We start from the raw sequence: 25,181 nt of genomic DNA on the forward strand, positions 1-25,181 counted from the left end.
TGAAGCTTGCAGTAACCATGTCCTAATTGAAAAGACATAGTATTTGTACACTGGATACAGTTTTGAACTATATTGCTTTAAAATTTTTAACAATTCTTAAGTTCTAATGAAAGTGTTGGAATGCTAGCATATACCTCTTTTTTATGTAAACCTCCACGTAAGTTAGAGGTTGTACTGTGTAGTTAAGTGTGACAAAACGATCAATTCCTTTTTCTATTCATTATATTCCATTAAATTAACCACGTACAAAAGGTTCAGAAAGTTTGAGCCAACACTTCACACCATTCTTATTCATAATTAGCAGTGCTGCTCAGAAATCTATTATAAACAGGTGTCTCCTTGTCCAAAGGTTGTAAAGTTTACATTGTAAAATGCAGTTACATGTAGTTAAAGCAGCAAAATAACTTGTATGCAGGTTGTGGCATTCCCTTGCAAAGGCAAAATAATTTAAAGGAAGATGGTACTGAGGGTTTGAAATAGTATTTAATTTTGTGGTTTTTTTTATTCCTAGAAACGGAGACTTGAACATAGTAAAAACGTAAATACAGAGAAGCTAAGAGCTCCTGTTATTTGTGTACTTGGACATGTGGACACAGGGAAGACAAAAATTCTTGATAAAGTAAGAAAATGTGTGCATTGATATATAACTTTTTGAATAAGTGCATGATACCTTATAAAAAGTTAATGGAAACCATAGCACACATGGGCAGTTCTGTCTACAAGTTGCAGTTTCTTATTGCTTTTGCTTCTTTTTGCATTTTGAAATTTGAATCTGAATCTGCCATCTTATCCCAGCTCCGTCACACGCATGTACAAGATGGTGAGGCAGGTGGTATTACGCAGCAAATTGGTGCCACCAATGTTCCTCTTGAAGCTATTAATGAACAAACGAAGATGATTAAAAATGTAAGTACACTGTATTTCATGTGTTTTAATCTCTGACAAAAATTAAGGTATAAATTATTTCAAACACAAAAAAGAACAGAATAGTACAACAGACCCATATGCTCACCATTCATAATTAACACACGCCATCTTGCCCTTCACATCTCTTTTTTAAAGACATAAAACATTAAATGTTGTAGGAGTCCTTCTTCCCTCTTACTCCAAGAGGCAGTCACTATTATGAAGTTAAATAATCTCTAAATGTTGATATTCCAATCCCATTATCTGATTACTTCTGTAGAGTCCTTATCTACTATTTGGTCATTGAGTGATGGGATGTGGAGGAAAGGCAGAATAAATGCCTGATCCTTCACCTTTATTTACCAGCTCTTAAAGTAAAGAGTGATTGGTTTGGTTTGCTATTATATTATTATAAACTCATGGATTTCAACATATTTACTGTGTTTTTTCTTTTTAATTTTTTTTATTTTTGGCTGAGTTGGGTCTTCATTGCTACTCACGGGCTTTCCCTAGTCACGGCGAGCAGGAGCTACTCTTCGTTGCAGTGCGCGGGCTTCTCATTGCGGTGGCTTCTCTTGTTGCAGAGCACGGACTCTAGGTGCGCGGGCTTCAGTAGTTTGGTGCACGGTCTCAGTAGTTGTGACTCGCGGGCTCTAGAGCACAGGCTCAGTAGTTGTGGTGCATGGGCTTAGTTGCTCCACGGCTTGTGGGATCTTCCTGGACCAGGGCTTGAACCTGTGCCCCCTGCATTGGCAGGTGGATTCTTAACCACTGCCCAACCAGGGAAGTCCCTATTTACCGTGTTTTAATCCATTTCAGTTATTATTGTGCTGAGATAGTTCCATCTTTGCCCAGTGATTGGCTTCTGAGTCTTTTTGATATAGTTCTAGTAGTCTTATTTGTGTTTGGTTACATCGTGCTGTTTGATGTAACACATAGCACATTATTACATGCTGGTATCTCTCTTCATTCCTTATTTAGTCTCAGTTCTGTGTATAGAAAGGGTCTGTGAGCTTGTCACTCAGTTTTTGTTTTGTGTGTTTGAAATTGTTTTAGGCAGCTTGTTTTCTGGTAGATTGCTGAAGAAGGAGTAATGGGAATAATATTACTTGAGTTTTTTGAATATTTAAGAGTTACTTTGTGGCCTTCATCCTGGAAAGTTAGTTGGCTACATGTAAAATCCTTGGTTCACATTTTCTTTCCTTAAGTATCTTGACTGTTACTCCAATTTCTTCTCACATAAAGCATTGCAAGTTTGATTACAAGCTGGGTTTCATCCTCATATAAGTTGTGTAGTCTTTTTGCATCTTGCTTTTGGTTGTTCTGGGTCAGTTTTCCAGTTACATGGTGTTCCATTTCAGTATGTAGTTTAAAATCTTTATTTTAGGACAGTTTTCTTGAATTACAGTTTTCTGAATTTGTAATTTAAATTTTATTTTGGTTGTTTCTATCTGTTACTTCTCTGTGCTGGTCACTGGGGAGTTTATAACAGCTTATTCCACCAGTTTCCAGACTCTAAATCTGGTGTTATTTTAGCACATAGTTAAAAAACATGATTTTTATTAGGCCTGTATGAAAGTTCTCAGGATAACCTTTATATGGCAATTGTAATTATATTGTTTGTATTCCAGACAGCGAAGTGGAAATAATTATGGTGAATTTTGATCTAAGACCACCAGAATGCAAAATTGAAATGTTTTGCATTTGAGTCATTTTGACCTAGATCACTGGATAAGATTTTGGAAAATCATTTGAAGATTGACAGAAGTATAGATAAGCAAAGAAAAAAGTTTTGTGTGTGTATGTGTGAGAGATTTGTTGGTCAGTGCTACTCTTTAGATTAAAGGAGGACGTGCATATCTGGCTTGTTGTAATGTTGTTTCCATTCATTTGTGTGCTTTTGTCCAGAAAATCAAGTGTTGAGAATAGTATTTGAATAAAGCAGGGTATGAACTTATTCTTTAATATTTTAAGTTGATGTGGTAAATTTTCTTTAAAACATGCTTTGAGATATTTTTCAGAGTTTAGAATTGCTTTAAAATTGGACCAGATACATTTTCCAAATAAGGAGAACCTCTTCTTCTGTGTCAGCTTTTTATAAATAATCACTCTCCGGTGACTACTCTGTCATTTGTCACTTACTAATAATCTGTTCAGACTACATCATAGTTATATAACTTTAACAAGGGGAATATTTTCTCATTTCAGTTTTTTTCTGAAAAATTCCTTTTGATACTAGTGAAAATATTAACTGTTGTATTTTGCTGGTTGACACACTATTTTAAAACAGTTCATTTGGAAAAGGAAGTGATGTTGAAGTTTTCATGGCAGAATAATTGTTTTGTAAAGAAGCTTTCCTTGTTTTGGCTTTGTTAAGCTCTCCACTTTCCCCCACCTTTTCTAGTTTGATAGAGAGAATGTACGGATTCCAGGAATGCTGATTATTGACACTCCGGGGCATGAGTCTTTCAGGTAAGAATGATTTGTGTCTTTTGTCATCAGGCAAACTGCTTGAAACCATTAGGTCTCAAAGTTCAGTGAGTGAGGAGTTCTAACTAGTCACTAGTCTTGGGGTACTGTTTTGAGATCTGTGGTCCCTGTAACTGCCAATCCTCATCTGTGCCTCACTGATTTAGTAGTACTTTATTTGGATACTTGTTTTTTGTAGAGAGAAGTCTTTTCCACTTTGAAAGAGCAAATCCTAATACATACCTGGTCTATCTCCTATGAAACCCATTACAGGTGGAATTTTGTCCTGTTACCTCTTGGCCATGTTCCTTAGCGCAAAAAACTTGGTCAGTAAAATTGGCAGAAATAATGGAGTAACTTCTGGAACTAAGTCATTCCAACTGATGTCAATTCACTGTCAGATAAGCATTTGGCAAGTTAAGGGCTAATGGCACTTGAATTTAATGCATGTACTTCATTTTGTTCTTTTTTGTTTAGGTTTTACAAAGAAATTAAAATTTTAAGTTTTTTAAAATAAAAGTATTAATTGTAAGATTTCTATTTATGCATCTTTTTCTTTTCCAACAGTAATCTGAGAAACAGAGGAAGCTCTCTTTGTGATATTGCCATTTTAGTTGTTGATATTATGCATGGTTTGGAGCCCCAGACAATTGAATCTATCAACCTTTTGAAATCTAAAAAATGTCCCTTCATTGTTGCACTCAATAAGGTAAGCTCTCCTTCTGAAAAGTTAAGTTGTGAAAATATGCTTCTTATTTTTTTGTGGTTAAAAAAATGTAGTATAACTTTCATGTAAGAAAATGCACTTATGCTAAGTTTACAGTTCAGTGTGTGTTGACAAAATTATACGCACATTTAACCACCATCATTCAGAATATAGACTTACCTCCATATTCCCAGAATGTTCCTCATGTTCTTTTGCAGTTAGTCTGCCCCTTCTGCACCCCCAAACACACCAGCCTTCTTTCTGCCGCCATAGACTAGTTTTGCCTGTTTTATAATTTCATATTAATATTAATATTAATTTCATATTAATATTTGTATTTCATATTAATGGAATTGTACAGTGTATAATCTTTTGAGTCTGGCATTTTTCACTACTCATGTTAATATAGATTTATCCGTGTTGTTGGCATAGGTCATAGGTTGTTCCTTTTTATTGTTCAGTAATATTTCATCATCTGGCTAATACATCTTAACACTTGATCCATTTACCTGTTGAAGGATTCTTGGATTGATTACAATTTTAGGTTATTAGTGAAGCAGCTATAAACATTTTTACACAAGTCTTTGTGTAGACGTTTATTTTCCTTTACTTTTAGTAAATATTTAGGAATAGAATTGCTGGGTCATATGGAAGGTATCTGTTCAACTTTATGAGAAAATGACACATTTTCCCAAAGAGATTGTACCATTTTACATGTTTTAACCTGCAGTTTGGAAGAGTTCCAGTTTCTGCACATTATTGCCAACACTGAACCCTGCCTGTAGCCATTCTAATGAGTGTGTAGTGCCCGAGTATCCTGGTTTCATTTGCATTCCCATGATGACTGATGGCATCAAACATCTTTTCATGTACTTGTTCCGTCTCTCTCTCTCCGTCTCTCTGAAGTATCTATTCAAAATCCTTTGCTCATTTTTATTCGATTGTTAGTTGTCTTAATTCAGTTTTAAGAGTTCTTTATATTGTCAGTAGAAGTCCTTTGTCAGTTATGTGTATTGCAGATATATTCTTATAGTCAAAGACTTACTTTTTCATTTTCTTAATGAGGGTTTTGGAAGAGCAGCAGAAATTTCTAATTTTAGCAAAATCGATTTATGAGAAGTTTTTTTTTTTTTTTATAATTTGTCGCTTGTGTTCTATATATGTAATCTTTTCCCACCGCAAGTTCATGAAAAATTACTCCAGTGTTTCTAGATATTCAGCATTTAGATCTATGATGTTTTTAAGTTAGTTTTGTGCATGGTGTAAGGTAGGGTCAAAGTTAACTTTTTTCCAAATGTATATCTACTTCAAAAACCCCTTGTGAAAAGATTATTCTTTTCCCCATTGAATTACTTTGCAGTCTTTGTTGAAAATTAATTGACCATGTAGATACATGTTTGTTCTTAGTATTTCTCTTCTCTTCCATTGACCTATATGTCCATCCTTATGCCACTGCTACCCTGTCTTGATTATTGCAGTTTCATAGTAACGTCGTGAAAGCAGGTGGTGGTTAAGTTCTTCAACTTTTTATTTCTCAAAATTGTTTTGGTTATTTCAGGGTCCTTGAATTTCCATATAAAGTTTAGAACCAGCTTGTTAGTTTCTTCCTTCTGGGAAGCCTTCCGGGATTTTTATTGGGGTTGTATTTGTAGATAAATTCTGGGAGAATGGATATTTTAACAAAATTGAGTCTTCCAGTCGGTGAACATGATGTCTGTCTCTACATTTACTTTGTCTTGACAATATGCTACAGTTTTATTATCTTGTGACCTTTTAAATTCACTGATTAGGCCTAGTAGCTTTTGTAGCTGTGTGGGAGTTTCTATATACGGGATTATGTTATCTGCAAATAAAAACTGTTACACTTTTTCCCTTATCTGTATCCTTTATCAATTTATCAATTTTTTTCTTCCTTATTGCACTAACTAGACCTTCTAGAACAATGTCGAATAAAAGTGGTGACAGACATCCTTGTTTCTTCTCCATACTTACCATTAAGTATGATGTCAGATGTAAATGCACTTTATTAAGCTGAGGAATTTCCCTTCTATTCCTAGGTTGCTTAGTATGGTTTTTTAAGTCTGGAATGGTTGTTGATATTTGTCAGATGCTCATTCTGCACCTCTTGATATGCTTATGTGGCTTTTCTCCTTTATTCAGTAACAGTGTGAATTGCTGTTGCTGTGGGGGTGAGGGGCTTTACTTTTTGTTATCAGGACTTTATTGTTTTTAGAGCACTTTAAGGTTCACAGCAAAACTGAGGGGAAGGTACAGAGATTTCCGGTATACCCCTGTCTTCACACACGCACAACCCCCTCTGTTCCCAGCGTCCTCCACCAAAGAGGTACATTTGTTACAACTGATGAACCTCCTTTGGACACATCATTATCACCCAAAGTTCGTCGTTTACATTGGGGTTCACTCTTGGTGTTGTATACTCTATGGGTTTGGACAAATCTAGAGGAGACTGACCACGAAGGCTTCTTCACAGCCACAGCTTCACTAGAAGACCTTTGTAAACTGAACCCTTTCTAAGTTTGTCACTTTTTTTTTTTAAAGGAGAGATGACAATTCTCATTAAGCTCTGATCTGTACCAGTTGCAGAGATAGGGTTGTTTTCTCTCCTTTCTAAGTCATGAATCCTGTTAAATAGCAATAACAAGAATTTACTGAGTGCCTAGTAGGTAATGGGCACTTGGCATATATTACTTCCAACTATTGTATTAACTTTGGAGAGAGAAGATTTCATGGGTTGCTCTAATTCAGTTTGAGCTTATAAGTTTCCGAGTCTTTTAATATACAATGTACACACCTAGTAGACCATTTCCTCCACTTCATTTTGTTTTCTTCTAGGAGTTTAACTGTTTGTGTTTAATCCAGTTTCTCTAATTTATGAAGGTCATTTTCGAACCTTCATTTATTTTCTAAAGTTATAGTTACTTTGTTCAAACGCAGACACGTCCTCCCTTAGGAGTTTTCTACAGGCCTATGCTTTTGACCTCTGACTTGAGCGTGGATTTGCCAGTGGTGGGCAAATCTGGATTAAGCAAGCACGGTGACCCTAAGATTGCGGTCTTCGTTGTATCTTGGAAATCTCCATTTGCTCTTTATTCCTAGAACGTTTCTAGTGAAGATGACAGTCTAACAGGATCTCATTCTGCTCTTCCTCTGCAGGCACTACCTTAGTCACTTGCTCTTTCTAGTTTCGTTATTGTCTCCAGAGAAACTACATCCTAGGAGCTCTGAGTTAGCAGAGTGGGACGGTGGTTAAGAGCTTGGCTTCCAGGGTTTGAATCTTGGGTTCATATCCTGGCTTAGGCACTTCAAACTGTATAAAGAGGGTCCTTAATTAGCCTCTTTTTGCCTGCAAAACAGCATTACTGGATTTTTGTAAGAATTAGAGGTGATAAAACATGTCAAATGTTAAGACTAGTATCTGATCAAAGTAAGGGTTCAAAACAGGTTAATTATTATTACCAGGTGGAAAAGCTGTGTCATAAATATTTTTATTCTTTCTGTAAATTTGCTATATCCTTATTTTTAAAATTGAGGTAAAATTTATATACGGTGAAATGCATGGAACTTAAGTGTAAAATTGAGTTTTGACAAATGTATATACATCCTTGTTACACAGCCCAAATTAAGACATCAAACTTTGCATCACCCGAGAAGTACCAATATGCCCCATTCCAGTCAATCCCCAGCCCCTCATAGCAACCACTGTTCCAAATTTTGTGCCCATGGGTTAATTTTTTGACAGAATACGTTCTTTTGTTTCTGGCTTTTTACATTCAACATTATGCTTCTGTGAGTTCATCCAGGGTGTGAGAGGTTTGTTGCTATTTAAAAAACATGTCTTCATTTTTTAGAGCAGTTTTAAATTCACAGAGAAATTAAGGGGAAAGTACAGAGATTTCTAATATACCCCCCTGCCCCGCCACACACATAGCTTTTCCCATTATCAATATACCCCACCCAGGTGGTACATTTGCTACAATTGATGAGCCTATACTGACACACTCAAAGCCCGTAGTTTACCTTAGAATTTACTCTTGGTGTGGTGCATCCTGTGGGTTTGGACAAATGTATCATAATATGTATCCACCATTATAGAATTATACAGCCTTTTCACTGCCCTAAAAATCCTCTGTGCTCTGCCTATTCATCCCCCCACCTCCCACCCACTGACAACCACTGATTTTTCTACTGTCTCCATAGTTTTGCCCTTTCCAGAGTAGTGATATAGTTGGAATCCTACAGAATCCTTTTCAGATTATCTTCTTTCACTTAGTAATATGGATTAAAGTTTCTTCTGTGTCTTTTTGTGGCTTGATAGTTCATTTCTTTTAGCACTGAATGATAATCCCATTGTCTAGATGAACCTGTTTATCCATTCACACACTGAAGGACATCTTAGTTGTTTCCAAGTCTTGACAATTATGAATAAAGCTGCTGTAGACATTTGTGTGCAGGTTTTTGTGTGCACATAAGTTTTCAACTCCTGGGTAAATAACAAGGAGCATGATGGCTGGGCCGTATGGTAAGAGTGTTTAGTTTTGTAAGAAACTGCCAAGCTGTCTTCCAAAGTGGCTGTACCATGTTGTATTTCCACCAGCGGTGAATGAGAGTTCCCGTCACTCCACGTCCTCACCAGCATTTGCTGTTGTAAGTGATTTGGATTTTGGACATTCTGGTAGGTGTGTAGTGGTATCTTGTTTTAATTCGTATCTTCCTGGTGACATAAGATGCAAAACATCTTTTAATGTATGTATTTGCCATCTTTATATCTTTTTTGGTGAGGTGTTTTTTTTTTTTTTTTTTTGCGGTACGCGGGCCTCCCACCGTTGTGGCCTCTCCCGTTGTGGAGCACAGGCTCCGGACACGCAGGCTCAGCGGCCATGGCTCACGGGCCCAGCCGCTCCGCGGCATGTGGGATCCTCCTGGACCGGGGCTCGAACCCATGTCCCCTGCATCGGCAGGCGGACTCTCAACCACTGCGCCACCAGGGAAGCCCTGGTGAGGTGTTTTTTGTTAAGCATTTTGGCCCATTTTCAAATTGGATTCTTAGTTTACTTACTGTTGAATTTTGAGAGTTATTTGTATAGTTTAGATACCATTCCTTTATCCAGATGTGTTTATTTGCCAATATTTTCTTCTAGTCTGTGCTTTGTAATGTCACTCTCTTGACTCTCTTTCACAGAGCAAAAGTTTTTAATTTTAATTAAGTCCAGCTCATCAGTTCTTTCATGGATCATGCCTTTGGTGTTGTATCTAAGTAGTCATCACTGTGGCCAAGGTCATCTGGGTTTTCTCCTGTTATCTTCTAAGAGTTTTAGAGTTTGGTGTTTTAAACTTAGGTGATCGATTCTGAGTTAATTTTTTTGTGAAGGGTGTAAGGTCTGTGTCTCTACTCAGTGTTTTGCCTGTGGACGTCCAGTTGTTCCAGCACCATTTGTTCTTTACTATTGATTTTTAAAATGTTAAACCAACCTTGCGTTACTGGAACAAATCCCACTTGGTCATGATATATTTTTCATATATTGCTGGATTTGATTTGCTAATTTTGTGGGGGGGGGAGATTTTCATGAGTGATTTTGGTATGTAGATTTCTTTCAATATCTTTTGTCTGGTTTTGCTATCAGAGTAATGGCCTCCTAAGATGAGTTGAGAAGTATTTCCTCCTCTGTTTTCTGAAAGGGTTTGTGTAGAAATGATATTATTCTTTAAGTGTTTGATAGGATTCACTAGTAAAGCACCATCAGCATGGAATTTAAGTTTAGGTTATTTAGGTTTTTTACTTTTGTCAGTATAGAAATTTGTGTCTTTCAAAGAACCAGCTTTTGGTTTATTGATATTCTCTATTGTTTGTCTGTTTTGTATTTCATTGATTTCAGGGTTAATTTCTATCATTTCTTTCTACTTACATTTGTCTTCATTGTTCTTTTTCCAGTTTCTTAAGATGGAAGCTTAGATGATTGATTTCAGATATTTTTTCTTTTCTAATATAAGCATTTAAAGGTATGCTTAAAAAAAACTGCTTAGACATACTGTGTTTTTATTTATCATTTAGGTAGAAATATTTTCTGAATAGTTTTACTTGATATAGAATTCTAGGTTTAAAAAATATCTTTTCCTTCATCATCTTCATTTTCTGGCTTTTATCTCTACTCATTCTTTGTTCTGCAGTATGTAATGTGGGATTTTTTGATTGCTTTTAAAAAAACTTTTTCTTTAAGAGTTTTGTCAGTGAGATTATAGAATAGTTTTCTTTATATTTATCCCACTTGAGTTTGACTTTCTTAGAAAGTTCCTGGTCATTACTTGTGCAGTTATTTTTCTGCTCTCTTTTCTTACTCTTTCCTTGTTTAAGTGTTTGATAGAATTCTAGGACTTCTCTTAATATTGTCTCATAGTGACTGAAGTTTTTTTCTTTTCTCCATCCTTTTTTCTCTACCTGCTTTGGTTGGGATAGTTTTTATTTGCTTTATCTTCAAGGTTGCTGATCTTTGGCAATATGTAATTTGCTTCAGCTCATCCAGTGATTTTTTTTTTTTCATTTCATATTATATATATATATATTTAGCTCTACAAGTTACATGTTTTTCCTTTAAAGTCATTGAGTATATTTATAATAACTATTTTAAGGCCCTTGTATGCTAATTATATATCATCATTGTCATTTCTGGGTCTATTTCTACTTACTGATTTTCCTTTTTGATAGCATTCAGATTGGTCTACTTTTTTATATTATCACCCTAGACTGAGCCAACATATTATGCCTTTTGCCTTTTTGTTTGTTTTTACTCTTAAATAATCTTCTTTATATACCCATTTATCATCTTTTGAAACGTGAAGGAAAATAAATTATTTACTATTTTCTATATTTTTCATGTCATTTTCCTGGTGATGGTACTTGGCTGTAATTAATCCTTTTTCCTGCCTACTACTTAACCATTTTGGAATTCCAACATATGTTAATGTTGCTAGGATAATTCTAGTTTTTCATCTTTTGCAAGAAATGGCAGCCTCTCATGAACTGGTTGGAGGTTGGTAGGCATTGTACTTCAAATTTAAGAGGGGATGCAGTTAAGCAGACTGTGAGGGCTTTTGGTACAATGAAAGTAATACACACTCTCCCACATATGTGTGATGCACAATTGGAATTTTCTGGAGCTTTTAAATTAACCTTAGTTAACTTCCTGAGTGTTGTGAATGCTTTAGAGATGTTTCTTATGAAAAATACTTTTCCAGATTGATAGGTTGTATGATTGGAAAAAGAGCCCCGACTCTGATGTGGCTGCTACTTTAAAGAAGCAGAAAAAGAATACAAAAGATGAATTTGAGGAGCGAGCAAAGGCTATTATTGTGGAATTTGCACAGCAGGTAAGAAAGCTTTTCCTTCTTTATGAAGAGACTATATCATAGAATATTTTTTCTTCTTTTACATTGTCTTTATAATTAAGTCACTATTTTCATTAATACTGGTTCTGTTCCTCTATTAATGGCAATTTAGCATTTTCATTCTTTTCCCTTCTCCCTTTTCCTTTTAAAATCTTTATTTCAAGACTTCTCTTTGTAGTCTGAATGTTTAACTTTTAAAAACCAAATTGACTTGGAAAGGAACTACTTTTCTGCAGTTTGGTTATTAATACCTCCAGGATATACATATCTAAGTGTTTTTGAGGAATTTTCAGAATGAAGAGCCATTATTCATCCAGCTTCTAGTTAGTCATTTCTGTTCTGGAGACCTCCTTCCACCACTTGGCCTGTGGGAATGACTTTGCTTTTTATGTCTCTAGGGGTTGAACGCAGCTTTGTTTTATGAGAATAAAGATCCCCGCACTTTTGTGTCCTTGGTACCTACCTCTGCACATACTGGTGATGGCATGGGAAGTCTGATCTACCTTCTTGTCGAGTTAACTCAGACCATGTTGAGTAAGAGACTTGCACACTGTGAAGAGCTGAGAGCACAGGTGATGGAGGTACTGGTCAGCTTTTCAGTTTATTCCCCCACCACCACCCCCAAACAGGGTTCTTGGGTGGGGATGTTTACTAATTTAATCTCAACATGGTGCATTGTAGCCTATAGTTCACCCTTTACAATAAATGTCTCTTAGGTTAAGGCTCTCCCAGGAATGGGCACCACTATAGATGTAATATTGATCAACGGGCGTTTGAAGGAAGGAGATACAATTATTGTTCCCGGAGTAGAAGGGCCCATTGTCACTCAGATTCGAGGCCTCCTATTACCTCCTCCTATGAAGGAGTTAAGAGTAAAGGTAAGTCAGGGTGGTAAGCGTTGGCACGTGCGGACTTGCACAGTGTTTAAAAATTCTACTGAGGTGGTTTCCTCACTTCAAGAGCCACCTGGCTTAATACACAACACACACCCTTCACTGGTTTTATTTTAGGTGTCTTCATACAGGAGGAACCATCCATCAGAGTAGAGATGTGTGAAAGTCCTTGTTTACCAACTACGTTTCTCATAAAAATCAAAAGTACATTGTTTTTGTTCTACACTGGTAGCTAGTTACTAGTATGTTACTGGTTTGTATGCACCTTCTGTTCTGTGACTTGTCTTTGTACTCATTCTGTAGTATCTTGAGAAACAGAATTATTTAACTTTAATGTTGAATTTATCAGTCTTTCATTTGCACTTATTGCTTTTTGTATCTAGTTTAAAGAAATCTTTCCCTGTCCCAAGGTCATGACAGTATCGTCTTACATCATCTTCTGCCACTGACCACTTTTCAAATAAACATGATAACAAATGTTTGATCTCTGTAGAACCAATATGAAAAGCATAAAGAAGTAGAAGCAGCTCAGGGGGTAAAGATTCTTGGAAAAGACCTGGAAAAAACATTGGCTGGTTTACCCCTCCTCGTGGCTTTTAAAGAAGATGAAATCCCAGTTCTTAAAGTAAGTTATTTTATTTTTTCCTCCAAAGCTGTTTTGAGTTGTACCTTGTGTCAGTAGAGCACACGCTAAGAATGATGAATAAAATGGGCATCTTTGTGAAGACTTATCTGGTGGTCTCTTAACAAACAGTTGATGCTTTTAAATTACTTTAGTTTGTATAATCATGAATTGGCATAAATGATAATTTATATATATTCAAGTTAGAACATTTTATTTAAATAAAAAATGAACCAGAAGCTAGAAGAAATTTACTTCCTTTTTTTTTTTTTTTTAAGATACTCAGCTATATAGATGGAACTGAAAAACTCTCTTACTAGGTTTTAGGAGTCATTTTAAAGCCTGTCTGCCTATTTGCAGGAACAGATGGCACACATGAGCCCAGCGGAGTTTCACAAAAGCAAACATTGAGACAGTTATTTATTCTCTTGCCAAAGAGAAGATAACCACTGTTCCCAGCATATGGCTCTTCCCGTGGGCTGGGACCATTATTCTTTAGGCAGCACCCAGTCACTGTCACCAGGGAATCGGCCCCCTTTGGGCCTGTGAGAACAGGGCAGGCATCCTTCTGGCCAGTCTTGAGTGTGGGTGGACTTCTGCATCTTTAATGGCATCGACATGGTTGTTTTACTTATTTCTGGTCAAAATCTCTTCACCTTCAAAGGAGCGATGATGGAGTAAAGGGCTGCCGAGATTAGGCTATTTCATCATTAAATACTTTTGGGCTACTGTAACATTACATTCCTGTAGTACTATTTAAATTTAGAGGATTCTTATTTATCATGTCATTTCATTCACCCACCTACTCTGCCAAGTGGTGCAGAGGTTAAACATATTTCGACATTAGTAAACCTAACACAGACAGAGGTGAAGTGGGATACAGCTCAGTTATGGCCCCCAAATCTCTCCTTCCTTTCCCGTACAGGTTCTGCTATGCCTTGCCCGTCCTAAGCCTTGGTTTCTTATTTTCAGATGAACACCTAATCAAAAACAGAAACAGTTTAATTCTAGGCTGCTGAGATAGAGATGTATTTATAACCTCGTCAAATGTAATTTCTTTTCAAGGATGAACTGATCCATGAGTTAAAGCAGACACTAAATGCTATCAAATTAGAAGAGAAAGGAGTCTATGTCCAGGCATCTACACTGGGATCTTTGGAAGCTCTACTTGAATTTCTGAAAACATCAGAAGTGCCCGTAAGTAATGGTACCAAACTCCACGAGAGTCAGTGGTAGGCATTGTTTATGGTGCTGTTCCTGTTACCCAACACAGGCAGTTAAACTAGGAAACTCGCTTTTTACAGTATGCGGGAATTAACATTGGTCCAGTCCATAAAAAAGATGTTATGAAGGCTTCGGTGATGTTGGAACATGATCCTCAGTAAGTAATTTCTCTTCTGTTGTAAAGGCTTTTATGTTGCCTATTTTATTTTAGTAGAACTGTTATGACATGGTCTGTATTTCATTGAATGATCTTTGATGTGTTTTGACCTTTTAGGTACGCGGTAATTTTGGCCTTTGATGTGAGAATTGAACGGGATGCGCAAGAAATGGCTGACAGTTTAGGAGTTAGAATTTTTAGTGCAGAAATTATTTATCATTTATTTGATGCCTTTACGAAATATAGACAAGACTACAAGAAACAGAAACAAGAAGAATTTAAGTAAGTTGGTGATTTTTACCTACTTTGGATCTTTGGTAATAAAGTTGATTATTTGAGGATTACCAAATATCAGCCAGGTGTGTAGACAACAGAAGCGTGGCACTCGCTCGTCTCCCGGAGGCTGCATCCTCAGGTGGTGTGTTATACGCCACAGGTTTGGCCCACCTGAGACACTCTAGCAGTGTGTGAACCAATCCTCTCTAACATTTCTGCTTAGTTTTTAATTTTCAACTTGGCAGACCTAGGTTGCGTTAATGGGTGAGTAGTTGCTACATCTGGGGACTTTATCTTGCTGGAGTTCCTCATCTGGGGTTGCATGGAATAGAGGTAACACCATGAGAGTGTGGAAAGTTAGAAAACGAAAGGAGGCGAGGCATTCCGTGGCAGGTGTCATTCCTCGAGCAAACCTGACAGAGCCCATGGTGCTAGGGAGTCCTTGTCAATGGGCCTGACCAGGTCCCTGCCTCTCGGAGCTGAGGGGAAGCCAAGCGAAGAAACATGAGAAGTTGGGATCAGCGCAGGATGAAGCAGGGCAGGGCCTAGATGAGGCGAGGAGAGCTGTGGTTAATAGTGCGGCGGGGAGGCAGCTCAGCTGGGGAGAGCGAAGCGAGCCGCCCAGACCCCCAGAGGTGTCAGGTGGAGGACAACACCAGCCAGCAGGGCCGCGTTCAGAGGTGGAGGCAGCCACAGTGACCCTTGGGGAGAGTGGCAGGAGCTGCGGTAGAGGAGTTGGCAGCACCCATATCCTCTAGGACCCCGTAGGCCATGGGCGGGGTTTAGGGGGCTGCTGGTTAGAGCCTGTCACGAGGCCCCCATAGTGCAGGCAGGACGTGGTGGAGGCTCAGACCAGCGTGCCCAGAGGGAGGGACGGCTCAGTCTGAGGTACATTTTAAAAGTAGACTGTCTGGTAAATACTGGGATTTAGACTGAGGTGTGCTCACTTTAGATCATGAAACCTGAAGGGGAAAGACTGAAGTTTGATTAAGAAAACGCTAGAAACCATTAAAGCATTCCAAGCATATGCTTGATAAGCAGAGAAATAGTGTCCTTTTGGATCAACTGATTTGGGAACGCAGTAGAGAAAAGGAGGATGTGGTTTGATGCCTGTGTGGTCCTCAGAATAGGCCTCACACGGGCCCCAGGACACACCTGATGGTGGATTCCACCGAGGCACCCAAGCTCCATCTTCAGGGGTGGGGCTCAGCCTTTGGTCTGGGCCCAACGTGCTCCTGTGATGCAGCTGCTTTGAGGGGAGGGAAGAGGATGAAGAGAGGGTGCAGCACCCCAGGGACCCCTGAGGGCCGAGGTGCGGCCTTCCTGCTGCTCTCAGCTGAGGGGAGAAGAAGCCTCATATTCACCTGCATTTGCTTTTTTATGCTTCGAAGTGATTTTGTAAGCTTAAAAATTCTTGGGTTTTCTTTTTCCTTTTAGACACATAGCAGTATTTCCCTGCAAGATAAAAATTCTGCCTCAATTTATTTTCAATTCTCGAGATCCGATAGTGATGGGCGTGACTGTGGAAGCAGGCCAGGTGAAGCAGGGGACACCCATGTGCGTGCCTAGCAAAAATGTAAGTTCTGGTTGTACTTCTTAGAAAGTGTGTCATCTCTTAAAGCAGTTCTGGGAGTCCAAGAGTGATAAAAAACTGAAATCTAGCAGAGCTTGTCACCTCCTGTAATTTTACAAACTCAGTATCAGTGTTCCTTAATCATTGTTGATTCTCAAGCACCCGGTGTCAGTGCTTCAGGAAATGAAAGTTGCAGAATTATTGCCCTTCAAAAGTTTTTGATGTTTTGAGTCTGGGGGAAAGCTTAAAAAATAGTATAATGGACACTCATGTCTTTCCTCTAGATTAGCATCATAGCCAAGAAAAAATAACAATTTAATAAAATCCTGTAATTCACAGTTCACGTTCACTTTTTACCAATTGTCCCAAATGCTGCTTGCTGACCTGGCCCAGGGTTCCTTCGAGGTGCACTGCATTTGGTTTTTAGTGTTGTAGTCTCAATTATGAACAGTCTGCCATTCTTTTTAAAGAAGAGTCCAGAACAGCAGTTTCACAGATGATTTCTCAGCTTGGATTTGTCTGGTTGTTCCCTTGTGACTAGATGCAAGTTAGAATGATCGGGAAGGATACTGTGCACACGGGTGCTCCTGCGTGCCTCTGCGTCGTCACACGGGTTGTCGCTGTCGCGGTGCAAACTTGGGTGATCAGAGAAGGTGCTGTCAGCTCAGCATCGCCATCAGAGACAGATCTTCGCCCGTTGTAATGGCTCAGTCACCTGGGGGCACTGAGAGTCCCTGTGAACTTCCCAGGGGCTTTAACCACCATTGACAGCCCTCGCCTGAGTAGTTATGACGTGGATGGTGGCAGTATTGTGATCCCCTTCCCACACGCTTCTGTAAAGAACCTTCTCCCCCCCGGCCTTGTCATTAGGGTATCTTATACATGCTGGTTTTTTTTGATAGCCCAGTTATCCAGCGTTTGGTCATTGGAAGCCCGTTCAAGCTGCCTTGTGTCCTTGCACATAGCACTTGGGGCCCTTTCTTCCTTTGTGGTGCAGTCAGGTGCTCCAGGCTCATCTAGGACTTTCCCTGCCCCAGACTTGGTTCCTTTAGTGGGAGACGGCACCTGACGTCCTCCGAGTGCTGTGACTCGCTGCTTCTAGGAGTCATGCTTCTCTGCCACTGGCTAAGCTAGGACACTTACTGGCAGCAGTGATCTCCTGTGTGGCTTCGGCCAAACCAGATTACCTATATTTACGCTCACCGCCCTGTATCTCTTCACAAGACAGGCAGCAGAGTGGGATGTTGCTGTTGCCGTCCCCAGACTGACTGAGGTCAGGTCGCTCACAACTCGCGTCCTCAGAATGAGCAGCAAGCAGAGTTCTCAGCACGGCCGCCGGGGCCCACACAACGGGTCCCTGCCTCTCTGCCTGCACCCCATCACCCCAAGCTCATTTCTGACTCAGAACTTCCGTGCCTGCTGCTCTCTCTCACTCTGGCAGCTGTCGTGTGGAAGGGCAGGGTGGAAACACGTCGGATGGACAGAGCACTTTCCACGTGTCCCAAAGCACACGAGCGACCTCCTTTTGTCCTCACAGCCATCTTGTGAAGGCACACGGGGTGGGGTGGTGTCACCCCCAGTGCTCCAGTGAGAAAAATCACACTGCGGAGAGACCCAGAGACCAAGATGATGGAGGCGCACAGGGCCCAGGCTTTGCAGCTGGCTCATTCGCTCCAGTTACGTCAGTTGTCCAGTTCAGGCGCCTGTGCCTGCCACGATTCCTCTGCCCACATCGTAGTTTCTGTTCTTACTTTACAGTTTGTTGACATTGGAATAGTAACAAGTATTGAAGTAAACCATAAACAAGTGGATGTTGCAAAAAAAGGACAGGAAGTCTGTGTCAAAATAGAACCCATCCCTGGTGAATCTCCCAAAATGTACGGAAGACATTTTGAAGCTACAGATATTATCGTCAGTAAGGTAAGTATTTCACTCAGCAAAAGTGGCCCCTTTTAAGAAAGGGGGCCGTCAGCTCTTCTGATGGTCTTTACTCAGGAGCTGAGGGCTTACGTTTAGAATCCGATGGGACTGGATTCTTTGCTAGGGCTTGGCCTGTAGCCTGGCCTCCTGACAGAGTGCCCGGTAGGACTTCTAGGTCAGATCCCCGCAAACAGATGTGGTGCTGGCATTCTGCTTCCAGAAGATGCAGACAGGCAGGCTCTGCTTTGGCAGTTTCTGCCTGAGCTTTCTTTGTGATGAGCAGGATCTGGTAACAAACTCTGGGGCCACATGCTCTTCTTTGGCACTTGTTTGTTACATTGTTTTGTTCACTCTGTGCCTTGGGCCTTACAGATCAGCAGGCAGTCCATCGACGCCCTCAAAGACTGGTTCAGAGACGAAATGCAGAAGAGTGACTGGCAGCTTATTGTGGAGCTGAAGAAAGTATTTGAAATCATCTAATTTTTCCACACGGGTCAGGAATTGGAGTAAATGCAAAACGATGTTGTAATACTACCAAGAAAAGGCAAAAAATGGAATGGACCTATCTGAAAACTGATGAACTAAGCATAGAAGGAGAAAAATAGGTGTATAAGATGTTTTCCATGAGAAACCAAGAAACTTACACTGGTTTGACAGTGGTCGATTACACGTCCCCCCAGCTCCGGCGTGCCTGCTCACTCGTCCACGCCTTGCCCAGTCCTCCTCTACTGGCTGCTGTTTTAAAGGTTGCCCTTCCCCAAATTTGGATTTTTATTACAGATCTAAAGCTCTTTCAATTTTATACTGATTAAATCAGTACTGCAGTATTTGATTAACCAAGCTTCTGCAGATTTTCTGATTCTTGGAACTTTTTTGAGGTAAGAAATACTTATTTATGCATATCCTTCCCAAGGTGGTGGTTTTTTTTTTCTTCTTTCCCCCATGCGTTCTTCTGCCATATGCCCTTAGGAATTTTTTAAAATAGAAAATTAGGCATTCTGATATTTATCTGCTTTGTGTGAAACCATGGTGTAAAGCAAAACTGGCTGCTATTTACTGCTTGTGTGGTCATGAGAGTCCACTGTAATCAGCACAGTTCTGAATTCCAATAAAGAACCCAGACGTTGACCTGCGAGCTCTGCTAGGCTTCATGTCAGCGTAGCTGCTCTTCTGTGAGTCTCCATCCCTGTGCAGCTCGTTCTCTCAAACTATTAACTATATCATACCTTGTGTACTAGCACATGTTAACATTACATCGATCTTGGTCTATTTTGTCCTAGCAAATTCTATCATGCATACATTTTCTGATGAGACAATCAATAGGGTGTTGATTACCGGTTTGGACTTAGTGTAAACACTCAGTTGTTACAGAGACATCGTAATGGTTTCTTCATATTGGTAATCTGATTGATTGTAATGTGATTGATTGTAGCTAGTTTGTTATGGTTTTTCCTGAAGAATGTGGGAAGTGGGTCCCTGAGGTAAGAGATCTGTTAGCATCAGAGTAATTCTTCTGGCAGATCCCTAATATCTGACTACCTATTTATAGCACAGTGTTGAATGAAGTCAGTGTGGGGTGTTGGAAGAAAATGTTCCTGAGTAGTCACTGGCATAGAATTATAAACTATATTTTTTAAGTGTTATGGCGTAACATATAGCATAGAAAAATACTTTTATATACATTTGAAAATCTGGACCATTCTTCATTATTATTGCTGTTTCTCAAGGGCCAGTAGAGGCAAAGACAAAACCTCTAAACCATCTGGGGGACATAATTTTTCCCAGGAAAAACTTACTCTTCAATTGTGTGTGTGTTCTAATTCAAAAATATGTAAATTCCTCCACTTGGAAGAAGTAAAGAAGATTTTCTTAACATGTTCCTGTGTTCATGCTTTGGGTCAGGAGTGATCAGAGTATTTGGAAGCTTTCTTTTACCCTTGCTTGGAACAAGTAGAACACCAGTCTGGGGCCCCCCCCCTCAGGCAGTTCAAAGCTTAGCATGAAGCGTGTTAACGGTCCAGGATTTGGCTTCCTAAAGGATTCACAAAAAAGGAGCCGGTACAAAATATACATACAGTTCTTTATTAAACAACTGTAAACACTTCACTGTAAAAATCCATAAAACTTTATAAACAAACATTTTGTAAACAGGATCTATGCTACAGTAAAAGAATTAACAGTTATTTACATGCAATACTGACAAATTTTGGCACTTATTGAAAGGAAATGTACAAAAACACTTGGCTTAAAAAGAAATTTAAAATTATAAAACTCAGAGCATTACTATCATGCACTTTGCAAATACCTCACAAGCACTTATGGCACAGCTAGCGGAGAGCAGCGGGCTCCCTGGTAATTTCACGTAACTTTTAATGTGCTTCCGTAAGTCTGTTGTAAAACCACCTGAACGTTGTCTAGAATAAAGTCAAATGCCATATTCCAAACCGACTCCACCGACTGCTGCATTAACCTGCAGGTGAGGAGAGACGAGTGATCAGGAAAGACCGATTCCTTCAAGAATCTGTTTAACATATATACTGACATTTAGGGTTTAAGGGTTTTAATGTCTGTATATATAAATACACTCAAAAACGTACTTCTGTGGTTTAAACTATGTAAACCTTGTGCCTCACCTCCCCCCAGTAGCTGTGGTGACAGACATGCTGTTTGTTTGTTACCTTTTCATGTATTTTATAACTAGGTCCAGTTTTTCCAAATCTTTTTCCTCTATTAGATCAGTACAGTATTTCACAACTTGCAGAATGTCTTCTTCCATTGGATCTAGAGAGGGGAGAAATCTCAAATGAGGACCAACTTATGCTTTTGAAGGAGAAAGGCAGAGATCTGCAGGGATCAAGGAAACTACGTGCTACCATAGTGACTCAGAGCTGCCACACTAGTGGGCTGTGGTAAGGAACCTTTCCGCCCCAGAGGTCAAAAGGTGGGGGTGGCTGGTTTACGCTCATTCGATTTAGGAAAATAGTTCCTCTGTAGAGCTGAATTCATGTTCTGTAGTCACAGGACATCACATGTCAGTACCCGCCAGGCCAACCTGAAATGGTAGTTATCCATTCTCGGAGCAAGGTCTTCACATCACTGAAGTCCACAGCTCCAGCCAGGTTGGGCGCTGGGGGTCTAACACACCCAGACGGCTCAGGCTGCAAACCAGAAAGCCCAGCAACACCTGAAGTGGAAGCAGAGAGTTCTCCCTGGTAAGAAAACAAATGACAGAAAGTGCTATATTTACATAACATCGAGTACATAAACATCTGATGAAGGAGAAGACTGGACTGAAGTTTAAAAAGTATGAAAGAAATTACCAGAGGTTTCTCAGAGGCAGGACCTTCATGTTTTAGAAACCCATCAATTAACTTCTGGGGACTGCCACACGCCCCTGGCAGAGTTTTTGCAGGACTGTTAAGCAGCATGGCTTTCAAAGGGCTCTGAATCTTTTGGGGGGGACCGATGGAGCTTTTTTTCTTGTTTCTTTTCTTTTCTTTCACTGCTGCTGGTTTTAGCTGCAGTAGCGGGTTCTTTGGCACTAAAAGAAGATGGACATAAGATCCTCAACACACATGCCTGGAGAGCAGCCCTGAACGCACGCACGCAGCACAGGCCTCCCTGAGGGAGGCAGCAATTCCTAGGGTTGCTCAGCCACTTGTGACATTTGGGACCTGCTAGTCTATAGGGGCTCGCAGCAGTCAATGAAAAAGCAGTCAGTGAAAACTCAACAGGCGAATTACTTCCAGCAGTTCAGCAGGCAGTATTCTGTTTCCATTTTAAATGTGGTATTTGTGACGCATGTTCAGAAACCTTCTTCAGATTCTGGGCTTTAAACCTACATCCTCTGAAGGATCGGTCTCAAAGGACAACTGGCTTGACAGATAATCAATTCAAAAGATTTCTGGGTAATTTCTGGGTAATAGCTTGTTCAGACTTTTAAGTCAAGAAGCTACAGATACAAATCCACCTAGGACTTTGACAGCATTTAACCTGTACTGCACACTACTTCTGTTCTCCTGATGCGAAGAGCACTGAACATGACTAACAGCTTAAAGACTCTGGCCATCATATATATACTACAACAGTCAACAATTTCATTTCTCACATCTTCACTTCTGTTACGTGTCACTTGCAAAGCTTACCGGATGTGCTGGCCTGCTGCGGGTGAGGGGTGTTTTCTCCCTGCCTTTGTCTTTGATCGTAGGCTGCTTTCAGCTCCTTTTGAAGCTCTGCTGGAAGGGCTGCAAACACCTCAGGGTCCACCTGGTGGAAAAGAGAAAAGTTCAAAGTCAAACCTGAGCTGACTATATATAGGCGGCTGGTTTATATTTTTCACAAGATAGACTTTATTTCAAATCATACTTTTCTGATCTGTATGAATTAGGTCCTCAATATCAAAGCTCATTAAATCCTCACAAGGTTATAGGGTGAGAATAAGGAATACAGCTTAGACTGTGAATTGACTTAATTTAAAAAACAGAACAAAAACACTGTGTAGAACAAGCAGGGCAAGCAGCACTAGTAGGAAATGAGAAGCAAAGCGCAAGAAAACAGGTGCATATGCGATGTTTTTCTTAAACATCAAACTGTGTTACTGTCCCTAGTGTACGGCTACACATCTTCACCCTGGTACTCGAGTGTGGGCCAGGGTCTTCTCAGGCCAATGAAACAGCAGAGTGTTTCTGTCCTTGGGGGTGGAAGCTGTAAGCACCCACACCCCATGGCCGCCCTCTGTTGTCCATACTTGGCTGCTCTGTCAGTTTGTGTCCTGCAGGTGATGTGGAGACGGGCCATCCCTCCTCCCCCGAGGGACGGAGTCAGCCACTGGGAGGTTAAGGGGCAAAGGAGAAAAGGAAAAGAGAAGTGCCGTGAGCTGGAAGCCAGATGGCTGAGAAGTGCCGTGAGCTGGAAGCCAGATGGCTGAGGATATTCACACTATGGTAGAGGGCCTCAATTCAATTCACCTGTGAAAATGCTGGAAGGGCTATTACATTAATTCCCCCATCGCTGTTAGATTCTTGAGGTTCTGGTATCTGTAACAAAACTGTCCCAACTGGCTGTGGCAACATTCCTGGGTTGTAGCCATTTACTGGTTCTCTCCTTCTGTCGCCAGGCGGCTCTCCTTGCTGCGCAGCACACACTTGCTCCACCTGCTCCCGGAGATCAGGCGGAAGCGCTTCCAAGACAGACTGATCTAGCTGTAAGACACCAGACAGATGCATCTCCAGAGTTCATGCACCACTTTCATTTCCGTTGCAACATCATAGAGAGCGAACACAAGGTGCAGACATCAGACTAGGAAAACCACCCCCAAACCAGCACGTTTTTGAAACATCTTGGTCTTTTGCCACCGATGCCTGGCTGGTCATGCGTGGACTCGAGATAACAAGGGCAGGCCCCTGGCCGGTACCCCAGGGTCAGCTCAGCCATGTCTCCTCACTGAACCTGCTGCACAGGAACAGACAGACAGGCAGGCGGGCCCTTGTCAAGCTCAAATCTTAAACTTCGCCCAGGGGAAGCGGCCAGTGCCTAAGGCGCATGTCCATTTCTGGGATGCGGTAGAGTCCTGGGTCAGAGGTTTACCTTTCAGACAGGAGACTATCTGCCCCCAAATATAAATTATATTCGTCTGAGCAGCAAGCTAGGAAAAAGGGATTCTAGAAGCTCAACTCTCCAGCCTACACACTAGAATCCTCTGCCTTATCCATCCCTTTGAAAATGAGCAATTCCATACGCCGGTAGGCCAGTCTTACCTCGCCAGGAGCCACTATTTTGGGGTAACTCGCCAGCACCAGGGACCCAGTGCAAGCATTTCCCAACCGCCCCTTTCCCTGGCCTCACAGCCAGCACATCCCACCACTTAAGGGAACAGAGAAAACTGATTTTCCCAACAGAGCTTCAAGTGCTATGTAAAGTTTCCAAGAAGCAAAAATGCCAACAGCATAGCACGTTTACAGACCACACCAATGGAATTAATAGCTTGTGTTAGGAAAATCATTCACCCTATAGAGAACCATGTGCAAATGCTGCAAGAGAAACCTCTGACAAAAGGCCTCTACCAATGAGCAGCAAAGCCGTGCTGCCGACCAGAGCTGTGTCCACGTGCTCACGACCGTGAGGCGGAGGCCCGGAGGCTGCCAACAGCGGCGGTTCACAGGACGGGCTTTCTCATCCATGTTTCACAACCCGCGAGAGTCGCAGATCTTTGCAAAAGCACAATCTTGCCCTGAACTTGTTTCCCATTTGGAACTAACACCATGAGATCCACCCTGTCAAGCTGCCCTTTCTCCCTTTCTTGGCCGTACTGATAACCTGAAAACATCGTTCCTACTGTAAAACTACTTTTGCACTGACATCATATTTACAACTATAAATACATACCTGGGAAGGTGATGGGACCTCTATACTCAGGTTAAGTCTTGATTTTAAACTGATGGGAGAATGTAGACCATTCCATTTCCCTGAGGACTCGGCTCTGCTAGTAGTAACAGGACTGACACTTGGTGTCAGATGTGAAGATAGAGGTGGCAAGAAAGTGCAAGTTCTAGAGGCAGATGAAATTTCCAGATCCATAGCAGCCAGAAGTACTGAAAATACAGGAAATGACATAAAATAGCCTCTTCATTGGGGGGGGGGGGAAGGGTGCACTTTAATCCATTACAGATAAAGCTTTATTACTGATTCATCATAATTCAGAATGTCAGGGTGCTTCTGAGTCACAGGGAGCAAGGCTGGACGGCCGGTACACTAACTTCACACTCCTGACGGTATAAGCTCCAAAACGAGACCCACGCTGACCACCACTGACCGTCCTTGTGCTCCTCTTCGGTGGGCTTCTTAGCTTTCTGAACTTGGACACACCAATGGAATTAATAGCTTGTGTTAGGAAAATCATTCACCCTATAGAGAACCATGTGCAAATGCTGCAAGAGAAACCTCTGACAAAAGGCCTCTACCAATGAGCAGCAAAGCCGTGCTGCCGACCAGAGCTGTGTCCACGTGCTCACGACCGTGAGGCGGAGGCCCGGAGG

The 25,181-nt window shown here is 40.7% G+C and overlaps 2 protein-coding genes across 10 annotated transcripts in view; one reads left to right on the forward strand and one right to left on the reverse strand.

The window, feature by feature from the left end:
• EIF5B (eukaryotic translation initiation factor 5B) overlaps positions 1-20,020 on the forward strand; it is a 70,415-nt gene extending 50,395 nt beyond the window's left edge. For all 9 annotated transcript variants that reach the window (XM_028497106.1, XM_028497107.1, XM_024129788.2 and 6 more), the window contains 14 exons: positions 512-619; positions 796-906; positions 3,311-3,378; positions 3,943-4,084; positions 11,333-11,464; positions 11,881-12,063; positions 12,199-12,360; positions 12,869-13,000; positions 14,063-14,194; positions 14,302-14,378; positions 14,496-14,660; positions 16,092-16,230; positions 17,986-18,147; positions 18,520-20,020. In XM_028497106.1, coding sequence (XP_028352907.1) covers positions 512-619; positions 796-906; positions 3,311-3,378; positions 3,943-4,084; positions 11,333-11,464; positions 11,881-12,063; positions 12,199-12,360; positions 12,869-13,000; positions 14,063-14,194; positions 14,302-14,378; positions 14,496-14,660; positions 16,092-16,230; positions 17,986-18,147; positions 18,520-18,627 — 1,821 coding nt within the window. In that variant the 3' untranslated portion in view covers positions 18,628-20,020. The remainder of the gene's footprint in view (positions 1-511; positions 620-795; positions 907-3,310; positions 3,379-3,942; positions 4,085-11,332; positions 11,465-11,880; positions 12,064-12,198; positions 12,361-12,868; positions 13,001-14,062; positions 14,195-14,301; positions 14,379-14,495; positions 14,661-16,091; positions 16,231-17,985; positions 18,148-18,519) is intronic.
• Positions 20,021-20,155: 135 nt separating this feature from the next.
• The window catches only part of REV1 (REV1 DNA directed polymerase), a 77,334-nt gene continuing 72,308 nt past the window's right edge, over positions 20,156-25,181 (reverse strand). Inside the window, exons 19-24 of the mRNA XM_055088932.1 lie at positions 23,115-23,348; positions 22,293-22,413; positions 21,468-21,688; positions 21,200-21,356; positions 20,826-20,928; positions 20,156-20,617 (exon numbers count right to left, since the gene is read on the reverse strand). Of these exons, the coding sequence (XP_054944907.1) occupies positions 20,506-20,617; positions 20,826-20,928; positions 21,200-21,356; positions 21,468-21,688; positions 22,293-22,413; positions 23,115-23,348 (948 nt within the window). The 3' untranslated portion in view covers positions 20,156-20,505. The remainder of the gene's footprint in view (positions 20,618-20,825; positions 20,929-21,199; positions 21,357-21,467; positions 21,689-22,292; positions 22,414-23,114; positions 23,349-25,181) is intronic.

Source organism: Physeter macrocephalus, chromosome 12 (assembly GCF_002837175.3).
Source record: "Physeter macrocephalus isolate SW-GA chromosome 12, ASM283717v5, whole genome shotgun sequence".
Lineage (NCBI taxonomy): Eukaryota > Metazoa > Chordata > Mammalia > Artiodactyla > Physeteridae > Physeter > Physeter macrocephalus.